The 15999-nt window shown below is 67.6% G+C and overlaps 1 protein-coding gene across 1 annotated transcript in view; it reads left to right on the top strand.

Moving 5' to 3' along the window:
- The window catches only part of RYR1 (ryanodine receptor 1), a gene marked incomplete at its 3' end in the record, with an annotated part of 52462 nt that overhangs the window by 16692 nt on the left and 19771 nt on the right, over positions 1-15999 (top strand). Inside the window, 25 exon segments of the mRNA XM_067314408.1 lie at positions 39-134; positions 405-523; positions 898-1031; positions 1780-2021; positions 3515-3707; positions 5439-5599; positions 5602-5664; positions 6330-6424; positions 6997-7100; positions 7699-7782; positions 8929-9088; positions 9943-10056; positions 10059-10101; positions 11027-11232; positions 11957-11986; positions 11989-12133; positions 12231-12439; positions 13154-13530; positions 14064-14190; positions 14766-14926; positions 15142-15220; positions 15222-15258; positions 15261-15307; positions 15426-15512; positions 15646-15872. Coding sequence (XP_067170509.1) covers positions 39-134; positions 405-523; positions 898-1031; positions 1780-2021; positions 3515-3707; positions 5439-5599; positions 5602-5664; positions 6330-6424; positions 6997-7100; positions 7699-7782; positions 8929-9088; positions 9943-10056; positions 10059-10101; positions 11027-11232; positions 11957-11986; positions 11989-12133; positions 12231-12439; positions 13154-13530; positions 14064-14190; positions 14766-14926; positions 15142-15220; positions 15222-15258; positions 15261-15307; positions 15426-15512; positions 15646-15872 — 3340 coding nt within the window.

The raw sequence follows: 15999 nt of genomic DNA, 5'->3' as shown, positions 1-15999 counted from the left end.
GTGGGGGGGGGGGATCCTGACTCGCGTCTCTCCCCCAGCCTCGCTGATCCGGGGCAACCGCTCCAACTGCGCCCTCTTCTCCAACAACCTCGACTGGCTCGTCAGCAAGCTGGACCGCCTGGAGGCCTCCTCGGGTGAGCGGGCCCCTCGCACGGGGGCCGGGGCCCCTTGCACGCCGGCTGGGGCCTTGCACGCCGGCTGGGGCCTTGCACACCAGCTGGGACCTTGCACGCTTCCCCTTTGCCGCCCTGACCCCCCTGCTCCCTTGCAACCCCCTGCCGATTCCTCGCACGCCCTTGTGCAACTCCTGCCCCTTTCCCCTTGTGCAATTGCACGCACCCTCGTGCGCGTGCCGCGGGTCCTTGCACGCGTGTGCATGGCCCCCGCTCACGCCGCCCGCGCAGGCATCCTGGAGGTGCTCTACTGCGTGCTCATCGAGAGCCCCGAGGTGCTCAACATCATCCAGGAGAACCACATCAAGTCCATCATCTCCCTCCTCGACAAGCACGGCCGCAACCACAAGGTGGGCGCCTGGCCGGGGGTGTGTGTGGGGTGGGGGGGGTCCCCTGGGTGTAGGGGGTCCCCTGGGTGCGGCTGTCACCTGGCTGCATCCATGCATGTCCCCATGTGCCCGTGGCCACCTTCTCCAGGTGCTGGACATGCTCTGCTCCCCATGCATGTGCACACGTGCCCATCCCTGCAGGTGCTGGACGTGCTCCGCTCCCTGTGCATGTGCATGTGTGCCTATGCGTGTGCATGCATGCCCATGCACATGTGTGCACACGTGTCTGTCCCCGCAGGTGCTGGACGTGCTCTGCTCCCTGTGCGTGTGCATGTGTGCCCGTGTGTGTGCATGCATGCCCATGCACACGTGTGCACACGTGTCTGTCCCCGCAGGTGCTGGACGTGCTCTGCTCCCTGTGCGTGTGCAACGCGGTGGCCGTTCGCTCCAACCAGAACCTCATCACCGAGAACCTGCTGCCCCGGAGGGACCTGCTGCTGCAGACGGGGCTGGTCAACTACGTCACCAGGTAGGGGGGGGACCTGGGGGGCTTCTGGGGTGTCTCAGGGGGCTTCTAGGGACTCCTGGGGGTGCTTCTGGGGGGCTCTTGAGGGATCCTGGAGTGCTTCTGGTTTGCTCCTGGGCTGCCCTAAGAGGTCCAGGGGTGCTCCTGGGGGGCTCTGGGGGTCCTGGGGTCCTATTTGGGGGTTCTGGAGTGCTCCTGGGGGGTCCTGGGGAGCATGGGGTGTTTCTAGGGGGGGTCCTAAGGAGGCCTGGGTTGTTCCTGGGGAGTCCTGGCGGCTCTTGGGATTCTCCTGGAGGGATCTGGGGTGCTTCTGGGGTGGTTCTGAGGGATATTGAGGAGGTCTGGGGTGCTCCTTAGGGGTCCCTAGGGTGTTTCTAAGGGATATTGGGGGGGTCTGGGATGCTCCTGGGGTCCCTAGGGTGTTTCTAAGGGATATTGTAAGGGTCTGAGGTGCTCTTGGGGTCTCTAGGGCGGTATTGAGGGATATTGAGGAGGTCTGGGGTGGTTCTGGGGGGCTCTAGGGGCACCCTGGGGTGTCCCCTGGGACTGGGGGCCCTGCAGTGGTCTGAGGTCCCCCCCCTGGGATGGGCAGTCTGGTGTCACCCCCCGGGGTAGGGGAGGTCCTGGGATCCCTCCCAAAGGTGGGGTCCCCCAGATTTAGCCCCCCCCAGAAGCAGGGTGGGGGGGTGGGGGGGGGGTCCCAGTGCCGACCCTCCATCCCGTGTCCCCCCCCCGTCCCCCCCGCCGGCAGCGTGCGCCCCAACATCTTCCTGGGCACGCACGAGGGCTCGACGCAGTACAAGAAGTGGTACTTCGAGGTGGTGGTGGACCACGTGGAGCCCTTCGTCACGGCCCAGGCCACCCACCTGCGCGTGGGCTGGGCCATGACCGAGGGCTACAGCCCCTACCCGGGGGGCGGCGAGGGCTGGGGGGGCAACGGCGCCGGCGACGACCTCTACTCCTTCGCCTTCGACGGCCTCCACCTCTGGGCAGGTACCGTCGCGTTCCCCCCCCTCTCCGCGTCCGCCCCGGCTCCTGCCCCTCTTCCCGGCGCCCTCGGGCTCTCGCACGCTCCTGCCCGGCCCCTGCTCCTTTGCACGCCCCCCCCATGTGTGTTTTGCACGTCTCCTCATGCACATACCCCCCCCGAGCGCCCTTTGCATGCCCCAATGCCCCTCGTGCACACCCCCCTCGTGCACACCCCCCCTTGAGCACCCTTTACGTGCCCCGTTCCCCTTGCACACCCCTCCTTGTGCACACCCCCTCGTGTGTGCCCACTCAAGCACCCTTTGCACGCCCCGGTGCCCCGCTCATATGCACCCCTGCGAGCACCCTTTGCGCGCCCTAATGCCCGTCGCACGCCTGCCTCGTGCAAACCCCCTCGAGCACCCTTTGCGCGCACCGATGCCCCATGCGCACCCCCTTGAGCACCTTTTACACGCTCGCTCGCACGCCCCCCTTGTGCACACCCTCTCGAGCACCCTTTGCACGCTCCCATGCTCCTTGCACACATCTCTGTGCATTTTCAACTTGTGCATGCCCACTCGTGCACCCTTTGCACGCCCTAATGCCCCTCGTGCACCCTGCCTCAAGCACCCTTTGCACGCCCTAATGCTCCTTGCACACCTCACTTGTGCATTTCTAACTTGTGCATGCCCCATCGTGCACCCTTTGCGTGCCCTAGTGCCCCTCGGGCACCCTTTGCATGCTCCCATGCTCCTCGCACGCTCCCCTTGAGCAACACCCCCTCGTGAACCCTTTGCATGCCCCCATGCTCCTTGCACACCCCCCTCGTGCATTTCCAACTCGTGCATGCCCCCTTGGGCACCCTTTGCACACTCCCACGCTCCTCACACGCTCCCCTTGTGCAACACCCCCTCCTGCACCCTTTGCACGCTCCCATGCTCCTTGCACACCCCCCTCGTGCATTTCCAACTCGTGCATGCCCCCTTGGGCACCCTTTGCATGCTCCCACGCTCCTCGCACTCTCCCCTTGCGCAACACCCCCTCGTGAACCCTTTGCACGCTCCCATGCTCCTTGCACACCCCCCTTGTGCATTTCCAACTCGTGCATGCCCCCTTGGGCACCCTTTGCACACTCCCACGCTCCTCACACGCTCCCCTTGTGCAACACCCCCTCCTGCACCCTTTGCACGCTCCCATGCTCCTTGCACACCCCCCTTGTGCATTTCCAACTTGTGCATGCCCCCTTGGGCACCCTTTGCACACTCCCACGCTCCTCGCACGCTCCCCTTGCGCAACACCCCCTCCTGCACCCTTTGCACGCTCCCATGCTCCTTGCACACCCCCCTCGTGCATTTCCAACTTGTGCATGCCCCCTTGGGCACCCTTTGCATGCTCCCACGCTCCTCGCACGCTCCCCTTGCGCAACACCCCCTCGTGCACCCTTTGCACGCTCCTCGCACGCCCGCCGCGCGCCCCTCGCAGGGCCGGGGAGCCGCGGCCCACGCCTGCCCCCCGCGCAGGCGGCGTGGCGCGCACCGTGGCCTCGCCGCAGCAGCACGCGCTGGCGCCCGACGACGTGGTGAGCTGCTGCCTCGACCTGGGGGTGCCCAGCATCTCCTTCCGCATCAACGGCTGCCCCGTGCAGGGCATGTTCGAGAACTTCAACCTCGACGCCCTCTTCTTCCCCGTCGTCAGCTTCTCCGCCGGCGTCAAGTGAGGCTCCGGGGGGGGGGCCGGGATGCTCCGGGCGATGGTGGGGGGCGGCGGGGGGATGCTGGGGTCCCCCCTGCTCTTGCTCTCCCCGGGCTGCAGTTGCTACTGGGGGTCTGGACCGGCTCCCGGGGGGGTCTGGGGTGGTTGGGGGCAGCTACGGGGATGTCAGGGTCCCCATGCACTCGCCCTTCCTAGGCTGGGGTCTTGCTGGGGGGCTGCAGGGTGGTTTTGGGGGGGGTGTTGGGGGATGCTGGGAGTCTCAGGGCAATGCCTGGGTCCCCATGCACCTGCTCCCCCCAGGCTTTGGTTCCTGCTGGGGGGCTAAGAGGATGCTGGTGGTCCATGGAGGATGCTGGGGGTCTAGGAGGGAGGCTGAGGGACCAAGGAGGGTGCTAAGAGGATGCTGGGGGTCCACAGAGGATGCTGAGGGGCCAAGGAGGGTGCTAGGAGGATGCTGGTGGTCCACAGAGGATGCTAGGGGGCCAAGGAGGGTGCTAGGAGGATGCTGGGGGTCTGGGAGGGACACTGGGGGCCAAGGGGGATGCTAAAGGGGATGCTGGGGGTCCATAGAGGATGCTGGGGGGGGCCAAGGAGGGTGCTAGGAGGTTACTGGGGATCCACGGAGGATGCTGGGGAGCTGAAGAGGATGCTGGAGGATGCTGGGGGTCTAGGAGGGAGGCTGAGGGACCAAGGGGGATGCTGAGAGGGTGCTGGGGGTCCACAGAGGATGCTGGGGGGCTGAAGGAGGTGCTAGGAGGATGCTGGGGGTCTGGGAGGGATTCTGGGGGGCCAAAGGGGGATGTTAAGGGGATGCTGGTGGTCTATGGAGGATGCTGGAAGTCTGGGAGGGACACTGGGGGACCAAGGGGGATGCTAAGAAGATGCTGGGGGTCCTTGGAGGATGCTGGGGGTCTAGGAGGGAGGCTGAGGGACCAAGGGGGATGCTAAGGGGATGCTGGGGGTCCACAGAGGATGCTGGGGGGCCAAGGAAGGTGCTAAGGGGATGCTGGGGGTCTGGGAGGGACACTGGGGGGATGAAGGGGATGCTAAGGGGATGCTGGTGGTCCATGGAGGATGCTGGGGGGCCAAGGAAGGTGCCAAGGGGATGCTGGGGGTCCTTGGAGGATGCTGGGGGGCTGAAGGGGATGCTAAGAGGATGCTGGTGGTCCACAAAGGATGCTGGGGGTCTAGGAGGGAGGCTGAGGGACCAAGGGGGATGCTAAGGGGATCCTGGGGGTCCTTGGAGGATGCTGGGGGTCTGGGAGGGATGCTGGGGGGCCAAGGGGGATGCTAAGAGGATGCTGGAGGTCCACGGAGGATGCTGGGGGGCCAAGGAAGGTGCTAGGAGGATGCTGGGGGTCTGGGAGGGACACTGGGGAGCTGAAGGGGATGCTAGGAGGATGCTGGTGGTCCACAGAGGATGCTGGGGGGCCAAGGAGGGTGCTAGGAGGATGCTGGGGGTCTGGGAGGGACACTGGGGGCCAAGGGGGATGCTAAAGGGGATGCTGGGGGTCCATAGAGGATGCTGGGGGGGGGCCAAGGAGGGTGCTAGGAGGTTACTGGGGGTCCACGGAGGATGCTGGGGAGCTGAAGAGGATGCTGGAGGATGCTGGGGGTCTGGGAGGGATGCTGGGGGTCCGGGGGGCTGCGGGGTGCTTTGGGGGGGCTGGCACGCCGGGGAGGAGGCGCTGCCGGGACCACCACGCTGCACACACCCCCCCCCCCCTCCAGGCTGCGGTTCCTGCTGGGGGGCCGCCACGGGGACTTCCAGTTCCTGCCGCCCCCCGGGTACTCGCCGTGCGCCGAGGCGCTGCTGCCCCGCGAGCGCCTGCGCCTGGAGCCCATCAAGGCCTACAAGGGGGACGGCGCCGGCGCCCGCAGCCTCCTGGGCCCAGCCAGGCCCTGGCCCACACCGCCTTCACCCCCTGCCCCGTGGACACCCTCCAGGTGGGGGGCCGGGGCCGGGGGGGGGGCGCCCAGGGGCGCGGGGAGACGGGGGGCTGCGGGGCTGCGGGGTGCACGGCCAGCGGTTTGGGGTGCTGGGAGGTGGGGGGGATGCGGGGTGCTTGGATGGGGATTTGGGGTGCTGGGAGGTGGGGGGGGATGCGGGGTGCTTGGATGGGGATCTGGGGTGCTTGGTCAGGGATTTGGGTGCTGGGAGGTGGGGGGATTTGGGTGCTTAGATGGGGATTTGGGGTGTTGGAAGGTGGGGAGATTTGGGGGGCATGGTCAGGGATTTGGGTGTTGGGAGGTGGGGGGATTTGGGGTGATTGGATGGGGATTTGGGGTGCTTGGTCAGGGATTTGGGGTGCTGGGAGGTGGGAGGATTCAGGGTGCTGGGGGGATTTGGGGGTGTTGGAGGTGGGGGGGATTTGGGGTGCATGGACAGGGGTTTGGGGCTCTCTAGGGGACTGGGAGATGAGGGGATTTGGGGTGCTTAGATGGGATTTGGGGTGCTGGAGGGTGGGGGAATTTGGGGTGCATGGACAGGGGTTTGGGGTGCTCTGGGGGACTGGGAGATGAAGGGGATTTGGGGGGGTGCTCGGATGGGGATTTTGGGGGAGAGGCTGGCAGGGTTGGGGGCCGCTCTCACTCCATGCCACCCCCCCCCAGATCGTGCTGCCCCCCACCTGGAGCGCATCCGGGAGAAGCTGGCGGAGAACATCCACGAGCTGTGGGCCCTGACCCGCATCGAGCAGGGCTGGACCTACGGCACCGTGAGTGACCCCCCAACCCCCCCCCGAGCCCCCCAACCCTCCCTGGGGTGCAGTGAACCCCCCCCCGAGCCCCTCAAACCCCCTGGAGATAGGTGGACACCCCCCCCCCCAAGCCCTTGCTGTGCAATGGACCCCCTGGGACCCCAAAACTCCCTGGATCTCCTTGAGACCCCCCCCAACACCCCTGGGGTGCCTCAAACACCCCCACCAAAACCCCTTGGGTGCAATGGACCCCCCCTGAGCCCCCAAACCCCTTGGGTGCTACAGATCCTCCCAAAACCTCTTAGGGTGCAATGGATACCCTGAGCCCCCCCCCCCCAAACCATCTTGGGGTGGGTGCTACAGAGCCCCCCCCCCCAAACCCTTGCAGTGCAATGAACCCCCCCCCCCCTCCCCGAGCCCCCAATCTGCCTGGGGTGCAATGGGACCCCCCTGAGCCCTACCACCACCATGGGGAGGGGGGGGGGGAGGCTGGCAGGACCGGCCCCCTGGGTGCTCCCCCGGGCAGGTTGGGGGTGCCCCCCCCCCAGGGATAGGGGCCGACCTCCTCCGGCCCCCCCCCCCCCCCCCAGATCCGCGACGACAACAGGCGCCTGCACCCCTGCCTGCTGGACTTCCACAGCCTGCCCGAGCCCGAGAGGAACTACAACCTCCAGATGTCGGGGGAGACCCTCAAGTGAGGGGGCCGGGGCCGGGCTGGGGGGCTGGGGTTGGAGCTGGGGGTCTGGGGACCAGGGATGGAGTTGGAGCTGGGGGACGGAGGTATGGGGCTGGGGGACCAGGGCTGGTGTTGGGGCTGGGGTCTGGGGGGCCAGGGGGTCTGAGGGACCAGGGCTTGAGGTATGGGGCTGGAGTTGGAGCTGGGGGTCTGGGATATGGGGCTGGGGTCTGGGGGACCAGGGATGGAGTTGGAGCTGGGGGACGGAGGTATGGGGCTGGGGACCAGGGCTGGTGTTTGGGGCTGGGGGACTGGGGTATGGGGGTCTGGGGGACCAGGGCTTGAGGTATGGGGCTGAGGTTGGAGCTGGGGGTCTGGGATATGGGGCTGGTGTCTGGGGGACCAGGGATGGGGTTGGAGCTGGGGGCCAGGGGCTGGGGATGTGGGAGGCTGAGTATAGGGTTGGAGTTGGGGTCTGGGGGACCAGCAATGGGGCTGGGGTATGGGTTTGGGGGGCCAAGGGCTGGAGTTGGAGCTGGGGGGCTGGGGTATGGGGCTGGGAGGGGGCAGGAGGTGTGGGGCTCGGGGCCCCCCCCCCTCACGCCGTGCCCCCCAGGACGCTGCTGGCGCTGGGCTGCCACGTGGGCATGGCCGACGAGAAAGCCGAGGAGAACCTCAAGAAGATCAAACTGCCCAAAACGTAGGTGCCGGGGGGCAAAGGGGGGTGGGGAGGGGGGATCAGTGACACTGGGGATGGGCAGGGCTTGGGGCAGGGGCTTGGCTCAGGGGTCCCAGTTTGGGGTGGGGGGTCACTGGTTTGGGGGACCCTGGGCTGGAGAGGGTGTTACTGGTTTGGGGGGAGTCCTGGCCTTGGGGGGTCTTTGGGGGTTGGTGGTTTGGGGTCCTGGCTGGGGTCCCCTTCCGGGGCACCCAGTTGGGCTCCCCAGTTGGTTTCCTAGTGGAGATCCATGGTCAGGAGCCCCCAATTTTGGGGGGTGCTTAGTCAGTGGTCCCCAGTTTGGGGGAGGAGTTCCCTGGTTGGGGGGTCCTGGTTGGAAGGACCCTAGCAGGAGGGGTCTAAATTGGAGGTCCCTGGATGGGGTCCTAATCAGGGGTCCCTGGTGGGGGCATCCGAGCTGGGGGGTCCCTGGTGGTGGGTCCCCATTGGGGGTCTCCAATCAGAGCCTCCTTGTTGGGGGTCCAAACTGGGGGGTCCCCGGTGGTGGGGTCCCATTGGGTGTCTCCTACCAGGGCTTCCTTGTTGGGGGTCCAAACTGGGGGGTCCCCGGTGGTGGGGTCCCATTGGGTGTCTCTGATCAGAGCCTCCTTGTTGGGGGTCCAAACTGGGGGGTCCCTGGTGGTGGGTCCCCATTGGGGGTCTCCAATCAGGGCTTCCTTGTTGGGGGTCTAAACTGGGGGGTCCCCGGTGGTGGGTCCCCATTGGGGGTCTCCGATCAGGGCTTCCTTGTTGGGGGTCTAAACTGGGGGGTCCCCGGTGGTGGGTCCCCATTGGGGGTCTCCGATCAGGGCTTCCTTGTTGGGGGTCTAAACTGGGGGGTCCCTGGTGGTGGGTCACCATTGGGGGTCTCCAATCAGGGCTTCCTTGTTGGGGGTCTGAACTGGGGGGGTCCCTGGTGGTGGGTCCCCATTGGGAGTCTCCAATCAGAGCCTCCTTGTTGGGGGTCCAAACTGGGGGGTCCCTGGTGGTGGGTCCCCATTGGGAGTCTCCAATCAGGGCTTCCTTGTTGGGGGTCCAAACTGGGGGGTCCCTGGTGGTGGGTCCCCGCTCAGGGCTGGCAGTCGGGGGCACCGGGGGGGTCTGACAGTGCCCCCCCCCGCCCCCCAGGTACATGATGTCCAACGGGTACAAGCCGGCGCCGCTGGACCTGTCGCACGTGAAGCTGACGCCGGCGCAGAACACCCTGGTCGACCGCCTGGCCGAGAACGGGCACAACGTGTGGGCCCGCGACCGCGTCCAGCAGGGCTGGACCTACAGCATCGTCCAGGTGCGCCCCATTTCCCCCCCATACACAACCCGGGGTGCCCCTGCACCCATGGGTGCCCCCCGGTGCTCCCCTGGCCACCCCCGGCTTGGTGGCCCCCATGGCCACCTGTGGCTGCGGGTGTCCTTGAGCACCCCCATGACCCTCTCCCCATGCCCATGGGTGCTCCGTGTCCCCTTGTCCTTGTGCCCCCTGTGTGCCCCATGTCCCTGCGCCCATGGCTGTAGTGAGCCATGTCCCCACGTTCTTGTGTCCTCTGTAAGCCCCATGTCCCCTTGTCCCCATGCCCCCCCCGTGTCCCCATGTCCCCGTTGCCACAGTGCCCCATGTCGCCGTGTCCTTGTGCCCCCTATGTGCCCCATGTCCTTGTGCCTATGGCTGTAGTGCCCTGTGTCCCCATGCCCACCTGTGTCCCCGTGCGCCCCATGGTTGTGGTGTCCCCGTGTCCTCGTGCCCCCTATGTGACCCATGGCCACAGTGCCCCATGTCCCTGTGCCCGTGGCCACCGTGTCCCATGTCCCCGTGCACCCCATGGCTGTGGTGTCCCTATGTCCTTGCACCCCCTATGTGCCCCATGGTCACAGTGCTGCATGGCCCCATGTCCTCTTGTCCCCATGCACCTCATGGCAGTGGTGTCCCCGTGTCCTTGTGCCCCACGTCCCTGTGCCTGTGGCCACCGTGTCCCATGTCCCCGTGCACCCCATGGCAGTGGTGTCCCCATGTCCTATGTCCCTGTGCCTACCGTGTCCCATGTCCCCGTGCACCCCATGGCGGTGGTGCCCCCGTGTCCCCGTGTCCCCGTGCGCCCCACGCCGGTGGCTGCGGCGTCCCCGTGCCCACAGCCGCGGCGTCCCCAGGACATCAAGAACAAGCGCAACCCCCGCCTGGTGCCCTACAACCTGCTGGACGAGCGCACCAAGAAGACGAACCGCGACAGCCTGTGCGAGGCCGTGCGCACCCTCATCGGCTACGGATCGGCTACGGCTACAACATCGAGCCCCCCGACCAGGAGAGCCGTGAGTGCCGGGACCCCTGGTGCCCCCCGGTGCCCCCCAGGCCCCCCCCGTCCTGCTGGGACTCCCCGAGGCCCCCCCGGATCCCTCATCCCACCGAGACCCCTTCCGATTCCACCATCCCACCAGGACCCCCCGCATCCCCTGTCCTGCAGGGAGGGTGCAGGCTGCTGTTTGGGGGTGCGGGGAGGTTGTAGGGTGCCGACTGGGGGTGCAGAGCACTGTTTTGGGGTGCAAGGAGGTTGCAGGCTGCTGTTCAGGGATGCAGGGAGGTTGCAGGGTGCCATTTTGGGGTACAGAGTGCCAATTTGGTGTGCAGGAAAGATGAAGACTGCTGTTTGGGGTGCAGGGAGATTGCATGATGCTGTTTGGGAGTGCAGGGTGCTGTTTTGGGGAGCAGGGAGGTTGCAGGGTGCCGTTTGGGTGCTGAGCACCGTTTGGGGTGCAGGCTGCCATCTGGGGGATGCAGGGAGGTTGCAGGGTGCCGTTTGGGGGTGCAGGGTGCTGCTTTGGGGTGCAGGCTGCCGTCTGGGGGATGCAGGGAGGTTGCAGGGTGCCGTTTGGGGGTGCAGGGTGCTGCTTTGGGGTGCAGGGTGCCATTTGGGGGATGCAGGGAGGTTGCAGGGTGCCGTTTGGGGGTGCTGAGCACCGTTTGGCGGTGCAGGGTGCCATTTGGGGGATGCAGGGAGGTTGCAGGGCACCGTCGGGGGGTGCTGGGCACCGTTTGGGGGTACAGGCTGCTGTCTGGGGGATGCGGGGAGGCTGCAGGGTGCCATTTGGGGGTGCAGGCTGCCGTCTGGGGGATGCGGGGGGGCTGCAGGGCACCGTCGGGGGGTGCTGAGCACCGTTTGGGGGTGCAGGCTGCCGCCTGGGGGTTGCGGGGGGCTGCAGGGCGCCGTCGGGGGGTGCTGACGCCCCGCGCCCCCAGCCGCCCAGGGGGTGCCGCGGGGCCGCGCCGACAAGGTGCGCATCTTCCGGGCGGAGCGGAGCTACGCCGTGCGCTCGGGCAAGTGGTACTTCGAGTTCGAGGTGGCGACGACGGGCGAGATGCGGGTGGGCTGGGCCCGGCCCCACGTGCGCCCCGACGCCGAGCTGGGCGCCGACGACCTCGCCTACGTCTTCAACGGGCACCGGGTGAGCCCGGGCTCCCCTATAGCCCCCCGGGGGCTGCACCTACCCCTATAGCCCCCCTTCTACCCCCTCCCCCTGCCAGCCTATGCCCAGGTGCCCCCAGTCCCCCCCCCCAGTGCCATGGGTCACCCATGCCCCCCTGACCCCTTGGGTCCCCTAAAGCCCCCTGATGCTGCAGGTCCCCCCCCATACCCCTCCTTTTCCCCCAGATCCCCTATACTCCCTGGATTCCCCTGACCCCTCGGATCCCCCAAAGCTCCCCAGTGCCCCCCAGGTCCCCCCAGTGTCCCAACCTCTTGAGTCCCCTATAGGTCCCTGGTGCCCCCAGTCCCCTCCCCATGTCCCTCATACCCCCCCCAACCCCTCAGATCTCCTAAAGCCCCCTGATGCCCTGGGTCCCCCCAGGTCCTCCACATCCACCACGATGCCCTGGGTCCCCCTAGGTCCCCAAAATCCACCCCCGCTGGCCCCCTGTACCCTTCCCAGGTCCCCCTGGTCCCCCATGCCCCCCAATGTCCTGGGTCCTCCCGGTCCTCCATACCCCCCCCCAATGCCCAAGATCCCCCCCCCAGGTCCCCCATATCCCCTGGGTCCCCCCGGTCCCCTGTTACCCCCCTGATGCCCAGTCCCTCCCAGTGCCCCCAGTCCCTCCCAGTGCCCCCAGTCCCCTCTCTCCTCCCGAAGCCCCAGGTCCCGGCTCACCCTCCGCCGTCCCCCCCCACCCCAGGCGCAGCGCTGGCACGTGGGCAGCGAGAGCCCTTCGGGCGGACCTGGCAGCCGGGCGACGTGGTGGGCTGCATGATCGACCTGGGCGAGAGCCACATCACCTTCACCCTCAACGGCGAGATGCTCATCAGCGACGCCGGCTCCGAGCTCGCCTTCAAGGACTTCGACGTGGGCGAGGGTGAGCCGGGAACCCCGGGATGGGGGTGACGACGGCACCCGGACGCCTGGGTCCCCGGGTGCTGAGGCCGTGCCGCCCGCCCCCCCCGTGCCCGCAGGCTTCGTGCCCGTCTGCAGCCTGGGGCTGGACCAGGTGGGGCGGCTGAACCTGGGCCAGGACGTGAGCAGCCTGCGCTTCTTCACCATCTGCGGCCTCCAGGAGGGCTTCGAGCCCTTCGCCATCAACATGAAGCGCCCCATCACCCTCTGGTTCAGCAAGAGCCTGCCCCAGTTCGCCCCCGTGCCCCCCGACCACCCCCAGCTCGAGGTCAGCTGGATGGGGATGTGGGGGATCGGGACCCCCTGGGGGGCTGAGGGGACCCCCCAGGGGCTCGGGGTCCTGGGCAAGGGGGGACCCATGGAGGCTTGGGGGGACCCGTGGGACTTGGGGAGACCCCCCAGGGGCTGGGGGACCTATGGAGGATTGGGGGGGACCCCCTAGGGGCTGAGGGTCCTGGGCAAGGGGGACCTGTGGAGGCTTGGGGGGACCCATGGGACTTGGGGAGACCCCATAGGACTGGGGGACCTTGGAGGGGGGGGGGACCCATGGAGGATCGGGGGTCCGGGGAAGTCCTACGGGGGCTGGCAATGGGGAAGACCCTATGGGTGCTGGGGCTTTTGGGGTGCTGCACGGAGGGACGGGGGTGCCCGGCCCCTCGTGTCCCCTGGCTGGGGTGATGTGTCCCCGCAGGGTCCCCAGCTCCTGGGGGGGGTCCCCAGACTGGGGTGATACACGTCCCCACGGGGTGCCCGATCCCCGTCGGTCCCTGTGCCATGGTGATGCTCATCCCCATGCAGGTCCCAGGGTGCAGGAGTCCCCCGAACCCCAAGCATCCCCAGGCTGGGGCGATGCCTGTCCCCATGGGGTCCCCGATCCCCGTGGGCGATGCACATCCCCATAGGGGGGTCCCCGGCTGCAGGGGCTCTCCCTGGTCCCGATGTGACGTGTCCCCCCCCCCCCCCCCCCCCCCCCCCCCCGCAGGTGACGCGGATGGACGGGACAGTGGAGACGCCGCCGTGCCTGCGGCTGGCCCACCGGGCGCTGGGCTCACCGGCCGCGCAGCCCGAGCTCCTCTTCCTCCGCCTCAGCCTGCCAGTGCAGTTTCACCCCCATTTCCGCTGCGCCCCGGGGACCACGCCGCTGCCCCGCTCCCCCCCCGAGCCCCCCGACGACGTCGGCCTCGAGCCCCTCTCCGACTTCGAGCGCCTCCGCCGATCCGCTGCCCCCCGGCACCCCGAGGCCGACGGCGAGGCCGACAAGGTGCCCGGGGGGGGTCCCGCCGCCACGGCCCCCCGCGACCAGCCCCGTGCTGAGAACGAGAAGGACGCGGCTACCGAGAAGGGCAAGACCCGGAGGGGGTGAGCAGGGCTGTAGGGGGGTGCCCCACAGCGGGATATGGGGGGCCCAGAGGCATTGCCCCATGGTGGGGACGTGGTGGTGCTCCATGGTGAGGTCTTGGGGGGCTTTGCCCCATGGTGGGGACATGGTGGTGCTCCATGGTGAGGTCTTGGGGGGCTTTGCCCCATGGTGGGGACATGGGAATGCTCCATGGTGAGGTCTTGGGGGTCATTGCCCCATGGTGGGGACATGGGAATGCTCCATGGTGAGGTCTTGGGGGCTTTGCCCCATGGTGGGGACATGGGAATGCTCCATGGTGAGGTCTTGGGGGTCATTGCCCATGGTGGGGGACATGGTGGTGCTCCATGGTGAGGTCTTGGGGAGCTTTGCCCCATGGTGGGGACATGGGAATGCTCCATGGTGAGGTCTTGGGGAGCGTTGCCCCATGGTGGGAATGTGGGGGACACGGTTAGGGGCTGAGCAGGGCTGTTGGGGGGGTGCTGCCATAGGGTGCATGGGACTGGCCCCCCCCCTCAGTCCTGGTGCCCCCCAGGTTCCTGTTCAAGGCAAGGAAGACGCCCTTTGCGCCGCCCCCCGCGGTGCCCACCGTCCCCCGCCTCGAGGAGGAGGTGGTCCCCGACGAGCGCGACGACCCCGAGGTCATCGTGAACACCACCACGGTAGGTGGGGGTCAGCCCCCATCCCGGCACCCCAATCCTGGTGACCCGAACCCCACCACCCTGGTACCCCCAATCCCTGTCCCGGCATCCCCTGTCCCGGCATCCCTCATCCCAGCATCCCTCTCCCGGTACCCCAATCCTATCCCAGCATCCTAGTGCTTCATCCTGGCTTCCCAACACCATCCTGGCACCCTGACTCCCACACTGGCACCTCGTGGTACCCGTCCCAGCACCCTGGTCCCATCCTGGTGTCCCCAAGCCCTGGTGTCCCCATGCCCGGCATCCTGCATCCCTGCAGGGTCTCCATCCTTCAGTCCTGGTCCCCATCCCCATCCTGTCCCACATCCCCATGCCCCGTGGTCCCCATCCCCACATCTCCGTCCCCATCCTGTCCCGCATCCCCATGCCCCGTGGTCCCCATCCCCACATCTCTGTCCCCATCCTGTCCCACATCCCCACGCCCCCGTGGTCCCCATCTCCACATCTCCGTCCCCATCCTGTCCCCCATCCCGCATCCCTGTGCCCCATGATCCCCATCTGCGGCCCCAGCCCCTCGCGTCACCTCTCTGCCCCAGTACTACTACTCGGTGCGGATCTTCGCGGGGCAGGAGCCCACGTGCGTGTGGGTCGGCTGGGTGACCCCCGACTACCACCAGCACGACGCAGCCTTCGACCTCTCCCGTGTCCGCACTGTCACCGTCACCATGGGCGATGACAAGGGCAACGTGCACGACAGGTACCCGCCATGTGGCACGGGGATGCCATGGGGCCGGGGGGACCAGCGATATGGGGCAGGGACTGGGGTCCCCCGGAGGGGTGATGGGGGAAGGGTCCAGGACTGGGATTCCTGGGGAGGTGATGGGGAAGGGTCTGGGTCTGGGGGGGGGGGGGGGTGATGGGGAAGGTCCCCCCACCCCCACCCCCCATCGCCCCCCTTTTTTGCCCCCGCAGCATCAAGCGGAGCAACTGCTACATGGTCTGGGGAGGGGAGTTCGCCAGCAACACGCAGCAGGCGCGGGTCAGCCACACCCGACCTCGTCATCGGCTGCCTCGTGGACCTGGCCACCGGCTCATGACCTTCACGGCCAACGGCAAGGAGATCAACACCTTCTTCCAAGTGAGCCGGCCCCCCACGAGGGCTTGGGAGAGTCCCGTCCCTGGTCCCATCCCCACCCCTAGTCCCATCCTTGGTTCCCTGTCACCGTCCCTGGTCTCAGCAGCTCTGTCCTTGCCAGGTGGAGCCCAACACCAAGCTCTTCCCGGCCGTCTTCGCCCTCCCCACCAGCCAGAACGTCATCCAGTTTGAGTTGGGCAAGCTCAAGGTGAGCATGGGTCCTCCAGGAGGTAGCAGGACCTGTAGGATGGAGCGAGGGGAACCTGGGGGCTGGCGGGGTCTCTGCAGGGCGGCCCCAGACGCCTGGGTCCCGTGCTTCACACCCCTCCGTGTCCCCGCAGAACATCATGCCCATCTCGGCCGCCATGTTCCACAGCGAGCGCAAGAACCCGGAGCCGCAGTGCCCGCCGCGGCTCGTCATCCAGCTCCTGACGCCGGTCACCTGGAGCCGGATGCCCAACGAGTTCCTGTCCGTGGACATGGCCCGCGTCAGCGAGCGCCACGGCTGGATGGTGGAGTGCGTCGACCCCCTCGTCATGATGGCCCTGCACATCCCCGAGGAGAACAGGTCGGGGACCTCCCCCACCTGTGTCCCCAGAGGACTCGGATGTCCTGTCCTCGTCCCATGGGATGAGATGTCCAGTCCTCAGGGGACCCAAATGTCCTGTCCTCACCCCATGGGATGGGATGTCCTA

The sequence above is a fragment of the Apteryx mantelli genome, chromosome 35, assembly GCF_036417845.1.
Source record: "Apteryx mantelli isolate bAptMan1 chromosome 35, bAptMan1.hap1, whole genome shotgun sequence".
In the NCBI taxonomy this organism is placed as follows: Eukaryota; Metazoa; Chordata; class Aves; order Apterygiformes; family Apterygidae; genus Apteryx; species Apteryx mantelli.
Note: the sequence above shows the minus strand (reverse complement) of the source record. Positions and strands in the feature narration are given on the sequence as shown.